At 37.1% G+C, this 15,453-nt stretch overlaps 1 protein-coding gene across 2 annotated transcripts; it reads right to left on the minus strand.

The window, feature by feature from the left end:
• Positions 1–254: 254 nt before the first annotated feature.
• Positions 255–5,661, minus strand: LOC114266983 (putative zinc transporter At3g08650). Of its 2 annotated transcripts, XR_014341856.1 has the most exons (5): positions 5,394–5,661; positions 4,783–4,846; positions 4,046–4,686; positions 2,746–2,947; positions 255–392 (listed from the first exon to the last, which is right to left on the minus strand). XR_014341856.1 is itself a non-coding variant. In XM_082891139.1 (4 exons), exons 3-4 carry the CDS (start codon positions 4,508–4,510, stop codon positions 2,942–2,944), a joined length of 471 nt encoding a protein of 156 aa, XP_082747265.1. In that variant the 5' UTR covers positions 4,511–4,686; positions 4,783–4,846; positions 5,394–5,661; the 3' UTR covers positions 2,559–2,941. The 2 variants fall into 2 exon arrangements, 1 of the variants encoding a protein (XP_082747265.1); XM_082891139.1 differs by lacking the exon at positions 255–392 and having other exon boundaries at positions 2,559–2,947.
• Between the last annotated feature and the right edge of the window lie 9,792 nt (positions 5,662–15,453).

The following is a 15,453-nucleotide window of genomic DNA, read 5'->3' on the forward strand; positions in this document are numbered from 1 at the left end:
ATGCTATATTCCACTTTAAATATTCCACTTTATAAGGTCCCCCCAAATCTATTAAAACACTAAAATATTATACATACAATTCATTTGAACTCTTTTATTTCTCATTTCACATCTCTTTTAACTCCCATCATTTATAAAACATTACTGATAATATATCATATCATGTATCATTTTTATTAATACGAAATTATTAACGCTACACATGACTAGACCATTGGGGAACAAAGTATAAGGGATTAGGAAGTTTGAAAGTCCGATTGCTAGTGCAATTCCCCTGAAGGTCACTCCATTGATCTCCTACGTTGCCCCAAATCCTGTAACCTTCTTCTTCTAGTTGTTCACGAATTCCTGATTTGTACACCACTGCACTCTGCCCCTTATATGCCGTACTCCTACCCCAATAGATGGCCGACCAAGAAAAAAAAACTAATTAATCAAATTATATTAATTGTACAATATGTAGCCAGATACCATGGGCACGATATTCCCTGTCGCAAATATATGTCATCAATACACTCTTAACCACATGGATCATATTTTGAGATTTCAATCACATTGTGCAGTGTGAGAGTAAGATAGTTGGAAAGAGAATCTTGGCCAAGTATCACTGCGTTACTCATATTAGACAATTGATCATCTATTCTTAAATCTCGTTGTCTCAATATACTTTCAATCATTAAATCATATTTTAATATTCACATGTTATTTTATTTTTATTTTTTTTACATAAACCAATAATTAAGAGAGCATTGGAAGAGAGGCTAAACGAATTTTGGGACGATAATACTTGACATATCAACACATGGTATTAAGAAATATGGAACATGAAGTGCATTTTATGCATGGAATACAAACTATGTGTTTGGATTTATTTAGAATTTGAGAACGAATTTATGAAGAAAAAGAAAGAGAGAAGAAAAAAGTGACAAAAAATATGATCTAAATTTTTATCACTTTTTTCTTATTTTTATTTTTTCCCCACAAATTTCTACTTTAATCTATTATCTAAATACAATTTAAAAGTCGTTAATCATAAATCAAAAAGTCATTGTGTATATATACACTACAAGAAAAAGGACATATAGTGACGTTTTTTTCTATGACGTTTTTCAAAAAGCGTCGTAAAATCTGTCCAAAATTTTCAAATTCCAAAAAAATTAAACTAAACCATCTCTCGTTTTGTGCCCCGGTTATTTCTTTTAAACAGTGGCTCAACTCAAGGCTATGACATTTGATTGAACAGAGGCGTGACTTCAGGAAGAGAGAGAAATCGAGGCATCGGATCTTTGAGGCTTTGGATCTTCGATCTCCATCAATTCTTCAGTTGTTTGATCTGAAAAATCTTGTTCTACTCGTGATCTGAGCGTATATCTCCGTGATTGTTCGAATCCCTATGATCTAAATCGATCTAGGGCTCAAGGTTAGGGTTTTCTGATATAGATTTGCTACATTCACACAAGATCTATAAAATTTCCTAGCTAAAACTAACGATTTGGAATTGCTTTCTCTCGATTTAGTTGATTTCCAGCTTTTTTTTTGCTTTTGTTGTGTTCTCTCCTTTCGATTTTGTTCCTTTATTTCTAGTCCTTCTGTAGAAAACTTTTCTCTTTCATCAGATTGAGTAGCAGCAATGGTGAATCGATTTATCTAGGGTTTCGAGTGCGGTGTTAGTGTCTCTAATCATGTACGGGACAAGCAGGTGGCGTTGGATGTGGATTGTTGGTAACAATGAGTAGAAGCTCAACGATGAAGAGATGCAGATCTTCTCTCTCTAAGATCAGATCTGTTCTCTCTCTCTCTCTCTGATCTGCTAACATGGTAATATCATATCTGCCTTGTCTCTCTTTAGTCCATTATTTTTCCTTTTTTTGGAATCTCATTTTGGCATTTCTTGCTTTCTAACTCTCCTAATAATCATTTCGGTGTAGTTCCCATGTAAATTGATAAACTTTCATCTTGGTATGTTCTCCGAGTTTCCTTTTTTTTCAAGCTGTTACACTTGGGTGGTCCTGTTATTGACTACTTGTGCAGGTAGCCAAGAAAAGAAATGCATTTCTTGATTCATATATTTAACTATTTTCTCCCTCTGGATATTGATAATATAATAAATTTGTTTGGCTTTGTTGCAATTATATGTTAATTGAATATGAATTGTTGAACTTGTTGGGTATGCTTTTTTTTGTCCCACATGGTGCATATTGCCATCATAGTACCTTTTCATCCCTCACTTTTCAGTCAGAAGTGGTTGCCAATGACCACATTTATTTACTATATTGTGTTTTGTGTTAAAATTATATTAATTTAATGGGTCCTATAACTCATATTAGTTATTAATCCAATAATAATGCATGAGATGAGATAATAAACAAAAATTGCTAGATAAGTGTGGTCGTTTTAGTATTATGAGTGATTCCTCCATGTTGGAGAAAGGCATTGTGCTAGTAGTTTCAGGTATTTGCATGTTAATTCTCTTTGGATTTGATCAGCGGAGTGTCTCCAGTTCGGGTCTGTGGGTATATCACGGGCCCATTCTAATAACAATAATCCATAAGATAATATTATACTTATCATCTTTTCATATTATATTTTAAATATCATCTCATTATGTGACACAATCACAATTATTAATGCAATGAGTCTCACCCAAACTATTCATTAATATCTAATAATTGTGATTGTGTCACATAAAATAATATATAAAAATATGATTAGTATAACATTATTGTGAAGATATATGTGTCTCACCTCAACATCAGCCTTTGATAACCAATGAATCCTTGGTTTTGCAAATTATCAAGAGTAGCCTGACCAAGCGTGGATTCATCTCTACCCGTGACAAGGAACACCTTAAATCAACTTGTTGAATAATCGTTAAACTCCAGGAATCGCCAGGCACCCTCCTCTCAAAGCCCATGTCTTAAAACCGTCCGGATCGTACGGATCACACCTAAGAATCTTATTGTCAAAATCAAAGCAACTCACGAGCAAGGGAGTTGAAATCTGACATCTTGTAATATTTGACAGAACAGATATGATGAAAAGGTGCCGGAGACATGGAACACTAGAATTTTAGCATTTGTGAAAATCTTCTGCTTTTTCACACTTCATTGACGGTGCTATACCTTTATAAACTAGTGGTTTAATATGATTATTTTAAAGATCTACCTTTTTCGTAATCTTTTTATGAAGCATAAATTTATAGAATCTCAAATACTGATACACTATCCTCAATACACATATATCTATTGTAGAAAGAGGTGACAAATTATTGCCTTAACTCGAATATGCCAAGCAAAGCTAGGATCAAAATTTTGTTTTGGTGAGCTGTTACAGTGAGCCTAGAAACAGAAATGTTTTGGGAACACAAGGGAAAGGATGAAAGAATTTGGAAACGTGAGGAAATGTACGGAAATAAAAACTAAAATCTATTATAAATTCTCAATAATTTGCATCCTGAAGTAAGAGCATCTTCTACATAAGGGCACATGTCTACAATCTGGAAATAAACTCAATACGAAAAATTGTTCAATTAATTTCAAAGAAATCAATCTTATCAAGAACAAGTGTATACGTATCTAAATGTGCAGAAGGTTACAACCAAGTAGGATCTTACATTTTTTCTTTTTTTAATAAGTGAGCAAGGGTTTAAGAAATTATTACAAACACAACTAAAATAAACACATTAATAATAAACAAAGGTGAAAAAGTTTAAAAGGCGTTGGGGGTCCTTTGGAAAAACAAGGTTTAAAGTTTTTTGAGAAAGCTTGAGAACCCTAAATTGACCCACAGACACAATGATGTGGAGTGGTTTAAAAATCAACCACCTAAGACCCAACCCCCCTGCCAGTGACACATAATTAGGGGTTATATTTTAGGGATCTCTAGCATTTCTCAAAAAATTTATACTTTTCAATTTTTAACAAGATAAGGTTCATTAAAGTTGGTAACAGAAATAAAAGTTGGCAACTTGGTAATATCATGGTAAAACACCAAAAATTAAAATTAAAATTTCTCATTCAAAACATGAAAGATTCAGTGTTATCACCTTCTTACAAACCCAAATGAAAATTCTGCCTGTCAAAATTCCAGCCACAACCCAATTGCCACTACCATGCTCTTTCCCTTCCTGAATAAGGTCAAAGCTTGCTGCCAACATCACCCCAGCAGCCATCCCATTGCATATTCCGGCCCACTGGGGATCAAGTTCCACAAAGAAGAACGGTACTGCACCTAAACCAGTAGCGGCAGCCATTGCGAGCGTGAACAATGCAACTGTGGTCACCGAGACTTTACTACTTCCAACCTTCCTTTCACCCAGCCCATTTGCAGTACTATCAAATCTAAGGGCATCGTCAGTTCCTGTGCCATCTATGACACTACCCACTGTATTAGTCAGTGGAGGAGCTCTTGACCTTGGTAAGCTTTCTGTTTCTGACTCTGCTGTGGCACAACCCTTCAGAATCACAAGAAATAGCAAAAATAACAGGACCTGTTTGAATCTTAAATCCATTCTTGTTCATATGTACATTAAAAGGCAATCATTTCTCAACTCAGGATTGTCGGATGATACATCCAACAATCTCGTCATAGAATCAACCACAATAGAAGTTGCTCCAAAGCCCCACCTTAAATCTTATTATGTAAATCCACTTTAACTTGATTTCCAGACGCACAGACCTGATTGACCTAATTTTCCAGATCAACAGAGTTTGTTTGAATATGGCCTGATTAAGGTCATTGCATTTAAATTTTAAAACGAAAACAAAACAAAAAACTAGCAACCTGTGGTTGAAAGCAAAGGCAGACTGGAAATCAGCTAGCAACCTGTAGCTGCAAAAAATCTCGGCTGCAGGGCAAAGATGAATGCATATAAGCAAAAGATCTTACAATAAATATATCATTTCAATACCCATATCACATTATTCAACAAATCCACAATTACTTTTCATCTCAGCAATCCCAATTCACATTCAACTAAAACTAAGCAGATACAAAATCTTCAAAAATCAATTCCCTATTAAAAAAAAATGGAAGAACATATCTCAACAAAGGTAGCAAAACCCTAATCATGTCAATCAGTAATCGATGTCAAACCAATGTAAGAAACCATAAAGTGAATCAAATTCATAATCAAAACAACAAAATTAAATACAATAAATAAATAAATTCAAGAACGCCACTTTCACCGACAAAATCATAGATTGCAGATGAATTCAAATCCAAATTCCGATCAGATAAAACCTCAACTTACAAACAAAAGATTGAGTCTTCAAGAACAAATTGCAAATATATAAATTAGGTAAAATTAGGAAAGGGTTCAAACAAAAAGTAAAATGGAAAGATCATACACAATAAACTAAATCAAAATTAAAATTAAAACCATTTACGATTACCTGATTGCACAACCACGGCGTGAAAGGAAATGTATCAATGGATCGAATCAAGGGGTTTGAGCAGGGGATTGGTAAAGATTGATCGATCGAATTGGACAAAATTTTGAGAAATATAAAAGAATGACTCAATGACGAAATACATTTGACTTGGTTTTTGTATGTACGCAAACAAATACTAACAATATATTTGATTTGATCTAATAAAAAATCCAAAATGTTTTTCGAAAATGTCTCCTATCGTATGGACTCGATGAGCCGATTACCAAAAGTAACCAAGTCGGCCTGCGGTCTAGGATGGGCCCGAGTCCGAGCCCAGCTCAAGATCCTGGGTCAGGACCTGAGTGATCATTTGCTCATCGGCTTGCTTAAGGTCCATTCAAAGTCCGGCTCGAGGCTTGATATTTTTTTATAGTAAAAAATAATAAAATTTTGGTAGAAAAAAAATATATATATATATATATGTTTAGGCCCGCCCAAGCCTGTCCCAAGTCCGTGCCCAGGCCCTCAACTCCCGGCCCGTCCAAAGCCTAAATACTCGTGGGTCTGGGCCTAATTTTTTAACTTGTGGGTCGGCTCGGCCCGACCTAACTTGAATTTTGGTGAGAGTTCGCAAGGCCTGACATGGGCCGGCCTGGGCCAAATTTACACCCCTAAAAAAAAAAAAAAAAAAAACCAAACTCAATCCAAAGTTGGGAAGTAGTAAGTTGAGCTGAGTAGATGGGTTGAGCAATTTATTGGGTCAAGTGACATTAAGGCCTTGTTTGGGGTATTCTAAAAAAGTCAAAAAGTCACTATCATATTTAAGTCACACGATCTCTCTACCATATCACTTCAAACCCAACTCATATTTCACAAATTTTGGCCTTGTTTGGGGTACTCTAAAAAGTGAAAAAAATCACTATCCTATTTAAGTCACATCATCTCTCTACCACATTATTTCAAACCCAACCCATATTCAACCCATATTTCACAAAAAGTCAAAAAGTGTACTTGTTTAGATCATCCCAAAGCACTCCTAAGAGATTAAATTCCCCAAATTCCAAAGATGCGAGCTCTTGGACAAAATGAAATATAATCAATTAAGTTGAACATGACAAATTATTGTAATGACCCCGACCTCCGATTAATGTTAATTCATGATTAATTATGCTTAACACTAATCTAGGAAGGATTTGGGATTGATTTGCATATGTATTGCATTATTTACGTGTTTCTATCTGTTTGCGATAAAATGATCTGCTCAGGTCCTTGACTTTAAACTGTGAATCGAAAGTCTTATCGGCGCCCGAATCAGAAATTGACTTGATTTATGTGCTAGTTAGGATTTATAGAATTTTATGGTAAATTTAGTTTAAATTTGATTTGATATGATTAAATAAAGCTAAATTATATTAGTTGGACTTATCTACCATTATGCCACTTAGTGGCTTGATTTGGAGATCAACCTTATTACACTTTGAAATATATTTCCTCAGCCATTTTCCATGTTATAACCGACTAGAGAGAGAGGGAGAGGTAGAAGGTTGAATTCATCTAGAGATTGGGCTTGGAACATAGGAGAATTGAAGAGGCTTGGCAAATTTGAGCTCCTAGACTTGGAATTCAAGGTTTAAGGTAGGGGATTTCCCTTTCAATTGTAATTTTGAGTTACTTCTTGCATGGTTCATGGTGAACTAGAGTTTAGAGTCAAGTTTTGGTTCTAAATGTTGAATTGAGTAGGAATTCTTGCATGCATATATACATTGCTAAGTTTTGAGGTTATTTTCATGAAAACTTCCACATGCATGTTCATATTATGGTTCTAGCTCATGATTTCCTCATGTTTTTGAAAGGATTGACCCATTTGATCTTGTGTTTGGAGCTTTAAATTCATTTAAGCTCATGCTTGTTGCATGTACATCATGTTCTTGAAAGTATTGTTGAAATTGTGTTCAATTGACTTACCTTTGGGCTTGATTTTACAAAATTGATCTTCAAAACATGTCATACTATGAGTTTACAAGAGTTTTCCAGAAAATTAGCCAAAAATGATCGAATTTGATGCATTGTAGTTGAGTTTTGAGCTTGAGGTTCAAATCTGAAAATTCCAGATTTTGGACTCATGCTCGAGCGGGAAACTTCACGCTCGAGCGTACATACTGAGTTCATGCAGTCCGCTCGAGCGGGGAAAGTGACGCTCGAGCGGGAAATGCGTGTACCCAGTACTTTGCATGTGTTACAGTCCGTTTGAGCGAGGTAATGCACGCTCAAGCGGGTATCGAGCGCCCATCGAGCGTGAATTTCATGCATCCAGTACTTTTACTGTAGCTTGCAGTCCGCTCGAGCGGAGTAATCCACGCTCGAGCAGATTCCTTTTGTCTGCATGTCTGCTTGAGCGTAGAAAGCCACACTCGAGCTGGACCCCTATTTCAGCAAAATTTTGAAAAGTGTTTTAAAATGCATCTTTGCATCCTCATTCCATCCTAGACATTCCTAGGCCATGTTTAAGACTCTATAGTAAGGATTTAAGGTTAGAAACACACTAAGAACTAACGACATAAGTTTTGTGCAATTAGAACGTATGTTTCAAGTATGCATCTGTTATGTGTTGTGTAGGTCACGTGCCACGTACCGTTTGACCAAGTTTAGTCTGTCTGTCTGTCTCAAGGCCCACTGTGAGTAATAACTTTGTAAAGTTATGTTCAATGTTAAGTATTTTTTGAATATTATGATACGAAGTAATTAGTTCTCTGAAATGTTATGCTATGTTTGAAATGAATGAATGGTTGTCCAAAATTGTGAAAGTTATTCGTGGCATCCTTAGCATCATATGATATTCGTCCCTTCATGGGTCATCAGGTCCCTTTATGGGTCATCAGGTCCCTTCATGGGTCATCAGAAACGTCTCTGTGCACATGAGTCATCGGAATGCCTTTAAGGCCGTCCCTTTATGGGTCATCGGATTTGTTAACGCTAATGGATGTACCACGTATGATTATATGCGAAATCTGAATATGGAAATGATTATGAATACGTATATGAATCTGTTTCTGATTTGGAATCTGAATACGCATAAGACTCTGTTTCTGATAAGAATTTGATTTCTAACCCTGTGATGGACATCATTCATTAAACCCTTTACTCTGTTATTATTCACTGGGTTTTCACTCACAGTTTATATTATGTATGTAGGTGAGCCGGCATGTGACCAGGGCCCAAGTTGATGGCCTTCCGTTCTGTTTTTGTCAGCCAACTGTTGCGCCTCCCGAGGAGGTTCCGGTCAAAACCTAATGCTATGGCTGTTTTTGTTTTCATGCTAGTCTCTGTATGTGTTGTAAAGACAGGTCTTGGGATGTACACTTTTGTAAATATTGGTGTCCTTGACTGGCATGCTTATGCATATATATAAGTTTTGAAATTTTCTGTCTCATGTACGTTATCACAGCTCATTGGACCTAGTCTATTTGGTTTTATTGCTTCCGCAGCCCCTTATTGTTTGTTAATTTATTCGGAGGCCTTGGGTAATCCTCGGATTACTGGCCGGTTACGGTGCTAAACCCATAGGAGCGGGTTTGGGTCGTGACAATTATACCGGGATCGAATCGGATAAAATTTTGATAAATAAAGAATGATCGATGACAAAATATATTTGACTTGGTTTCTGTAAGTACGCAAATAAATATCAATATTTTGATTTATAAAAAATTCAAAATGTTATTTGAAAATGTCTCTTTTCGTATCGGATTCGCTAAATCAATTGTTGTAGTGATCAATTGCGTAAATATCACTATCATATTGGAATGATGCTATGAATATACTATCTAACACACTAATTATTCAGCGGTTCCAAAACATTATGTGAATCATGCTATAAACAATTATGTAATATAAAAAAAAAATGATTCATTTTTATTAGGTAGTTGAGAAATATATGATTGTTTTTAAAAGGGTCAAATTTAATCAAATGGTACACACGGGCCGCACTCTTGAGATCAAAATTTTGGACTACGGCTAAACCAACCTCAATCTATGGATAAGAAGTAGCAGGCCGAGCTAACTAAATGGGTTGAGCAGTTTATCGAGTAACTGTCACGACCCAAACCCGCCCCTATGGGTTTAGCACCATAACCGGCCAGTAATCCGTAATTACCGAAGGCCTGTTTAACAGTAATAACAGTAATACAGAGTACAGGGGCTGGCGGAAGCCAAAACAGTAAATGAAAGATGTCCAATGAGCTGTGACAGTCTGTATGCAAAAAGACTTTTCATAACATATTCACATTCATAAACAAAACATATATACACACATATACAATCATCCAGGACAGGGACCTAGTCCCTGTTAGAACAGTACAGTACAAGTCTCATATAGTCTATACAAAACAGGAACAGAAATGGGGAAATCTAAAACACCCCAGAAGCCCTAGCTTGAAGAACTTGGAACCTCACAGTGAGGCACAGTGGTTGGCTTGACAAAAGGGAGTTTAACCCAATGCTCCGAGCTCCGATCCGGTGCCTGGACACCTACAAATATATATAAACAGTAAGCTAAAGCCTAGTGAATAACATATGCATAAAGAGGTTAGGAATGAATGTCCTTTCAGTATTTAAAATAGTCATTTGAACAGTATATCAGTTATTCGATTATAGCAGTCATAAGTGGTACATCCAATAGCAAACAGTACAGTAGGTCTTAACAGACCGAACAGTCAGTTGATGGCCATCATATCAGTAAACAGTAGTGGTTCCAAACATGGAAACCGACAGAGATCTCTGTGGCAGTAGCAGTACAGTACAGTAACAGTAAATTGCTATGGATGCCACGAATACAGTTCGCAAATTGGACAAGCATTCATTCAGTATGAAATATCACTTCAGAAAGCAATACAGTTGATCCTTCAAAAAACATTCATGATTGAATATATCTTTACAACATTGTTACTCACAGAATTTTGGGCTACAGATAGGTTGGTGAGCGTCCTCGGATGCCAACCCTACACAGTTACAAGATGAACACACACTAAGTTACACATTTAGGAAACAATAACTTAGTCCGTATCTTGACTCGGTGTGGTTCTATAGCATTATCCTCATTAAGATGCCTTAAACTAGGCCTAGGAATGCCTATGATAGAATGAGGATGCAAAGATGCACTATAAAACACTTTTCAGAATTTTAAGAAAACAGGGGTCTCGCTCGAGCGTGGCTTTCTACGCTCGAGCGAACATGCAGACAAAGGATCTCCGCTCGAGCGTGATTTTCCTTGCTCGAGCGGACTACAAAAGTATTGGATGCAAGAAATTCACGCTCGACGGGCGACGGGCGCTCAACCCCCGCTCGAGCGTGAGACACAAGTCCTCGCTCGAGCGTGCATTCCCTCGCTCGAGTGGACTGTAAACACATACAAGGTACTGGATACACGCATTTCACGCTCGAGCGTTACTTTCCTCGCTCGAGCGAACTGCATGAACTCAAAGTGTACGCTCGCTCGAGCGTGGAGTTCCTCGCTCGAGCATGGATCCAAAATCTGGAATTTCCAGATTTGTCTCCAAGCATGAAACTCAACATTTGAAGCATCAAATTCGATCCTTTTGGGCTAATTTTCTAGAAAACACTTTAAAACTCATAATATGACATGTTTCAAAGATCAATTTGCAAAATCAAAGCCCAAAGGTAGTTCAATTAAACCACAATTTTAACAAAACTTCATGAACATGATGAGTATGCAACATGCATGAATTTATCAACTTCAAAACTTCCAATACATAATCAAATGAGTCCATCCACTCCAAAACATGATGAATTCATGGACTATAACTCAAATATGGACATGCATGTGAGGATTCTATGAAAACAACCTCAAAATTCGAGAATGTAAACATGCATGCAAGATTTCCTACACAATTCAACATATTAAGCTAATTTATGCCTTAAATCACTAATGACTCATGGACCATGCAAGATACCACTAGAATTCAAGTTCAAGAAGATGATTCTCCTACCTTAGGTCCTCAATTCAAGATATAGAAGCTCAAATATGCAACCTACACTTCAATTCCTCTAAATTTCCAAGCAATTCTTAATGAACTCAAACTATCTCCTATCTCTCTCTCTCTAGTCGGTTTGTCTCTCAAATGGCTGAGGCAAAAGTGATGATAATGCTAACATGTACAAATCAATAAAAGGCTCATGAAAGTCCACTAAGTGGCATTTGGGTAAATAACTCAAGTTGATGCATTTTAACTTCATTGAATCTAATTTAATCATACCAAACCAAATTTCAACTAAACATACCATAAAATCACATTAATTCTAATTAACACAAAACACCAATCAATTTCAGATTGGGCCGCCGATAAGGCCTTCAATTTGCAATTCAAAGATAAAACATGAACAGATCAATTATCAGTCAAACAGATAGAAATGCATTTAACATAACACATTCATGCAATCAGTTTAGGATTTCATCATAATCAGTTACTTAATCATGTTTAGTCACAGTTTAGCAGTATTCAGTGGTTAGGGTTGTCACAGTCTACCCTCCTTACAAAGAGTTTGGTCCTCCAAACTCGAATTACCTTCCTTTTGGAAAAATATCGGATCCAGAGGGAACAATTCAAGATATCTGTTGATCATATCGTCTTCCCTTTCCCAAGTGGCATATACGCCACCATAGTTTTGCCAATCAACTTTCACTAACGGAATCTCTTTGTTCCTCAACTTCTTAATCCGTCTGTTTACGATCTGAATAGGCTGTTCTTCATAAGTGTAGTCATCACTTAGCACTACACAGGTAGGCTCAATCACATGGAAGGGATCCCGGAGGTAATCCCTCAATATTGAAATATAGAACACGTTATGCATACGCTCCATTTTAGGAGGAAGCGCTACTTGATACGCCACCGGATTGATTTTCTCAATAATCTCATACGGTCTGACATATCTCAGCGCTAGCTTGCCTTTAACCCCAAAACGAGTCTGGCCTTTCATCGGTGTCACTTTAACAAAAACATGATCACCTACTTCGTACTCTCCGTCTCGCCTTCGGACATCTGCATAACTTTTCTGTCAGTTCTATGCGATTTTCAATCTCTGTTGAATCAGTTTCACTTTTTCAGTAGTTTCCTGTACAATTTCGGACCCAAGCAAAAGCCCATCTCCAACTTTTGCCCAGCAAATTGGAGATCGACATTTCCTGCCATATAAAGCCTCGAAAGGCGTCATACCGATGCTTGAATGAAAACTGTTGTTGTAGGCGAATTCAGCCAACGGTAAGTGGCTTTCCTAATTTCCCTGAAAATCAAGGACACACATTCTCTGTAAAATCCTCCAGAGTCTGGATGGTTCTTTCTGACTGGCCATCTGTCTGAGGATGGTATGCACTACTCAGTCTTAGTCTCAGTTCAGTACCCAATGCTGTCTGTAGGCTTTGCCAAAATCTCGATGTAAACTTCGAGTCCCTATCAGAAACAATGGACACAGGCACTCCATGCAATCTAACAATCTCATCAATATAGATTATAGCCAATTTGTTCGCGTTATAAATTGTTTTGACAGGGAAGAAGTGAGCAGATTTAGTCAGTCTATAAACAATAACCCAAATTAAATCCATACCTTTACTGGAGTGAAGTAAACCAACAATGAAATCCATAGTGATATGTTCTCATTTCCACTCCGGTATCGGTAAGGGTTGTAGTAAGCCTGCGGGTCGTTGATGTTCGGTTTTGACTTGTTGGCAATGAAGACATTTCGACACAAAATCAGCAATTTCTTTCTTCATTCCCGGCCACCAAAAATTCAGTTTCAAGTCTTGGTACATTTTCGTATTTCCTGGATGGATAGACAATTTTGAATTGTGGCATTCTTGCAGAATTCTTCTTTTCAATTCAGAATCACTCAGTACACATAATCTTCCTTGAAATTTTAGTACATTGTTTTCAAATTTGAAACCCGGCCTCGGTCTAGATTCTCATTCATCGATGATCTTCTTCAAGAAGTCATCCTATTGCTGTTTCTCTTTAATCTCTTCAATAAGTGCCGGTTGAGCAGAAATAGCAGCTAAGGTTCTACCTTGTTCACGCAAAACAATCTTGACTTCAAATTTTTCAAGGTCACAAAGCAATTCTTTCTGCCCGGTGAGTAAACAGGCTAAATTTCCAATCGATTTCTGGCTCAATGCATCGGCAACGGTGTTAGCTTTTCCTGGATGGTACAAAATTTTCAAATCATAATCCTTTATCAGTTCTAACGATCTTCACTGCCTCATGTTCAGTTCTTTCTGTGTAAAGAAGTACTTCAAACTCTTGTGGTCTCTATACACCTCACATGTTGCCCCATAAAGGTAGTGACGCCAGATTTTCAATGCAAACACTACTGCAGCAAGTTCCAAATCATAGTTCGGGTAGTTCTTTTCATGTGGTCTCAGTTGTCGGGAAGCATATGCAATAACTTTACCATTCTGCATTAAAACATATCCCAAACCCTTATAAGAAGCATCACTAAATATAGTATAACCATCCGTACCTGAGGGTAGGGTAAGAATCGGTGCAGTCACGAGTCGAGTCTTTAACCCTTGAAAGGCTAATTCTCTCTGATCGGTCCAGTCAAATGATATCCCCTTTTGAGTCAATTGAGTCAGTGGTAGGGCAATTTTGGAGAAGTCTTTGACAAACCTTCTGTAATACCCGGTTAAGCCTAGAAAACTTCGAATTTCGGTAACATTTGTCGGTCTGGGCCAATTCACTACTGCTTCAATTTTTTGCGGATCAACTGAAATGCCATCTTTACTAATCACATGTCCCAAAAACATAACATTGTCAAACCAAAATTCACATTTTGTCAGTTTAGCATACAGTTTCTGTTCTCTTAGGGTCTGTATGGCAGTTCTCAAATGATGTTCATGTTCTTCTGTACTTTTGGAATAAATCAAAATGTCATCTATGAAAACAACTACAAATTCATCTAGGAATGCTTTGAAAATTCTGTTCATAAGATCCATAAATGCAGCAGGTGCATTGGTAACTCCGAAAGGCATAACTAAGAATTCATAATGTCCGTACCTCGTTCGAAAGGCAGTCTTTTCAATGTCCCCTGTCTTGACTTTCAACTGGTGGTATTCAGATCTAAGGTCAATTTTGGAGAACACTTGGGCACCCTGTAACTGGTCAAATAAATCATCAATACGAGGCAATGGATATTTATTTTTCACTGTTACCTTGTTCAGTTCACGGTAGTCAATGCAAAGTCTCAATGAGCCATCTTTCTTCTTCACAAATAAGACTGGAGCGCCCCATGACGAAGTACTAGGCCTGATGAACTTCTTGTCTAGCAGTTCTTGCAGCTGAACTTTCAACTCTTTCAATTCAGTCGATGCCATTCTGTAAGGAGCTTTAGACACTGGTTGTGTACCCGGAATCACATCAATGGTGAACTCAATCTCCCTATCAATCAAATCCCCTGGCAAATCATCTGGAAAAACATCTGGGAATTCTCTGACTATAGGAATACTGTTCACATAAGTTTTAGCATCAGTAGCTACAGTCAATACACAACATAGATACCCCTTACACCCCTTCTTAATCAGTTTAAATGCTTTCATAGACGAAATCAGATATGGGGGTGGTACTACTCCAACTCCATTAAACACAAATTCAGGCAATCCAAGTGGACGGAAAACAACTTGTTTTGTTACACAGTCTATGGTAGCATGATATTTTGTTAACCAGTCCATTCCCAATATCACATCAAAGTGATCAATATTCAGAGGCAATAAATCAATATACAAATGAACATCTCCAATAATAATTTCACATGCAGGGTACAAATAAGCACATGTCATAGATCCTCCAACAGGTGAAGATACAGCTAACAGATAGTTCATAGGTTCCAGTGGTGTATTTAATTTTCGTGAATAAGCATGCGATACATATGAATGTGTAGACCCCGAATCAATCAAAACATATGCATTTTGAGCACAAATTGAGAGTATACCTGACACAACGGTCTCGGTATTCTGTACATCTCTCGGTACGAGTGCGAACACTCGGCCTTGCCTCATAGGCTCTTTTTCAGTAGCTTTAGG

Source organism: Camellia sinensis, chromosome 10 (genome assembly GCF_055761805.1).
Source record: "Camellia sinensis isolate YWXY chromosome 10, ASM5576180v1, whole genome shotgun sequence".
NCBI classification, from domain to species: domain Eukaryota; kingdom Viridiplantae; phylum Streptophyta; class Magnoliopsida; order Ericales; family Theaceae; genus Camellia; species Camellia sinensis.

Excerpts from the sequence above, each read along its gene's own strand:
- LOC114266983 (XM_082891139.1), bottom strand. The coding sequence starts at position 4,510 with ATGGATTTAAGATTCAAACAGGTCCTGTTATTTTTGCTATTTCTTGTG.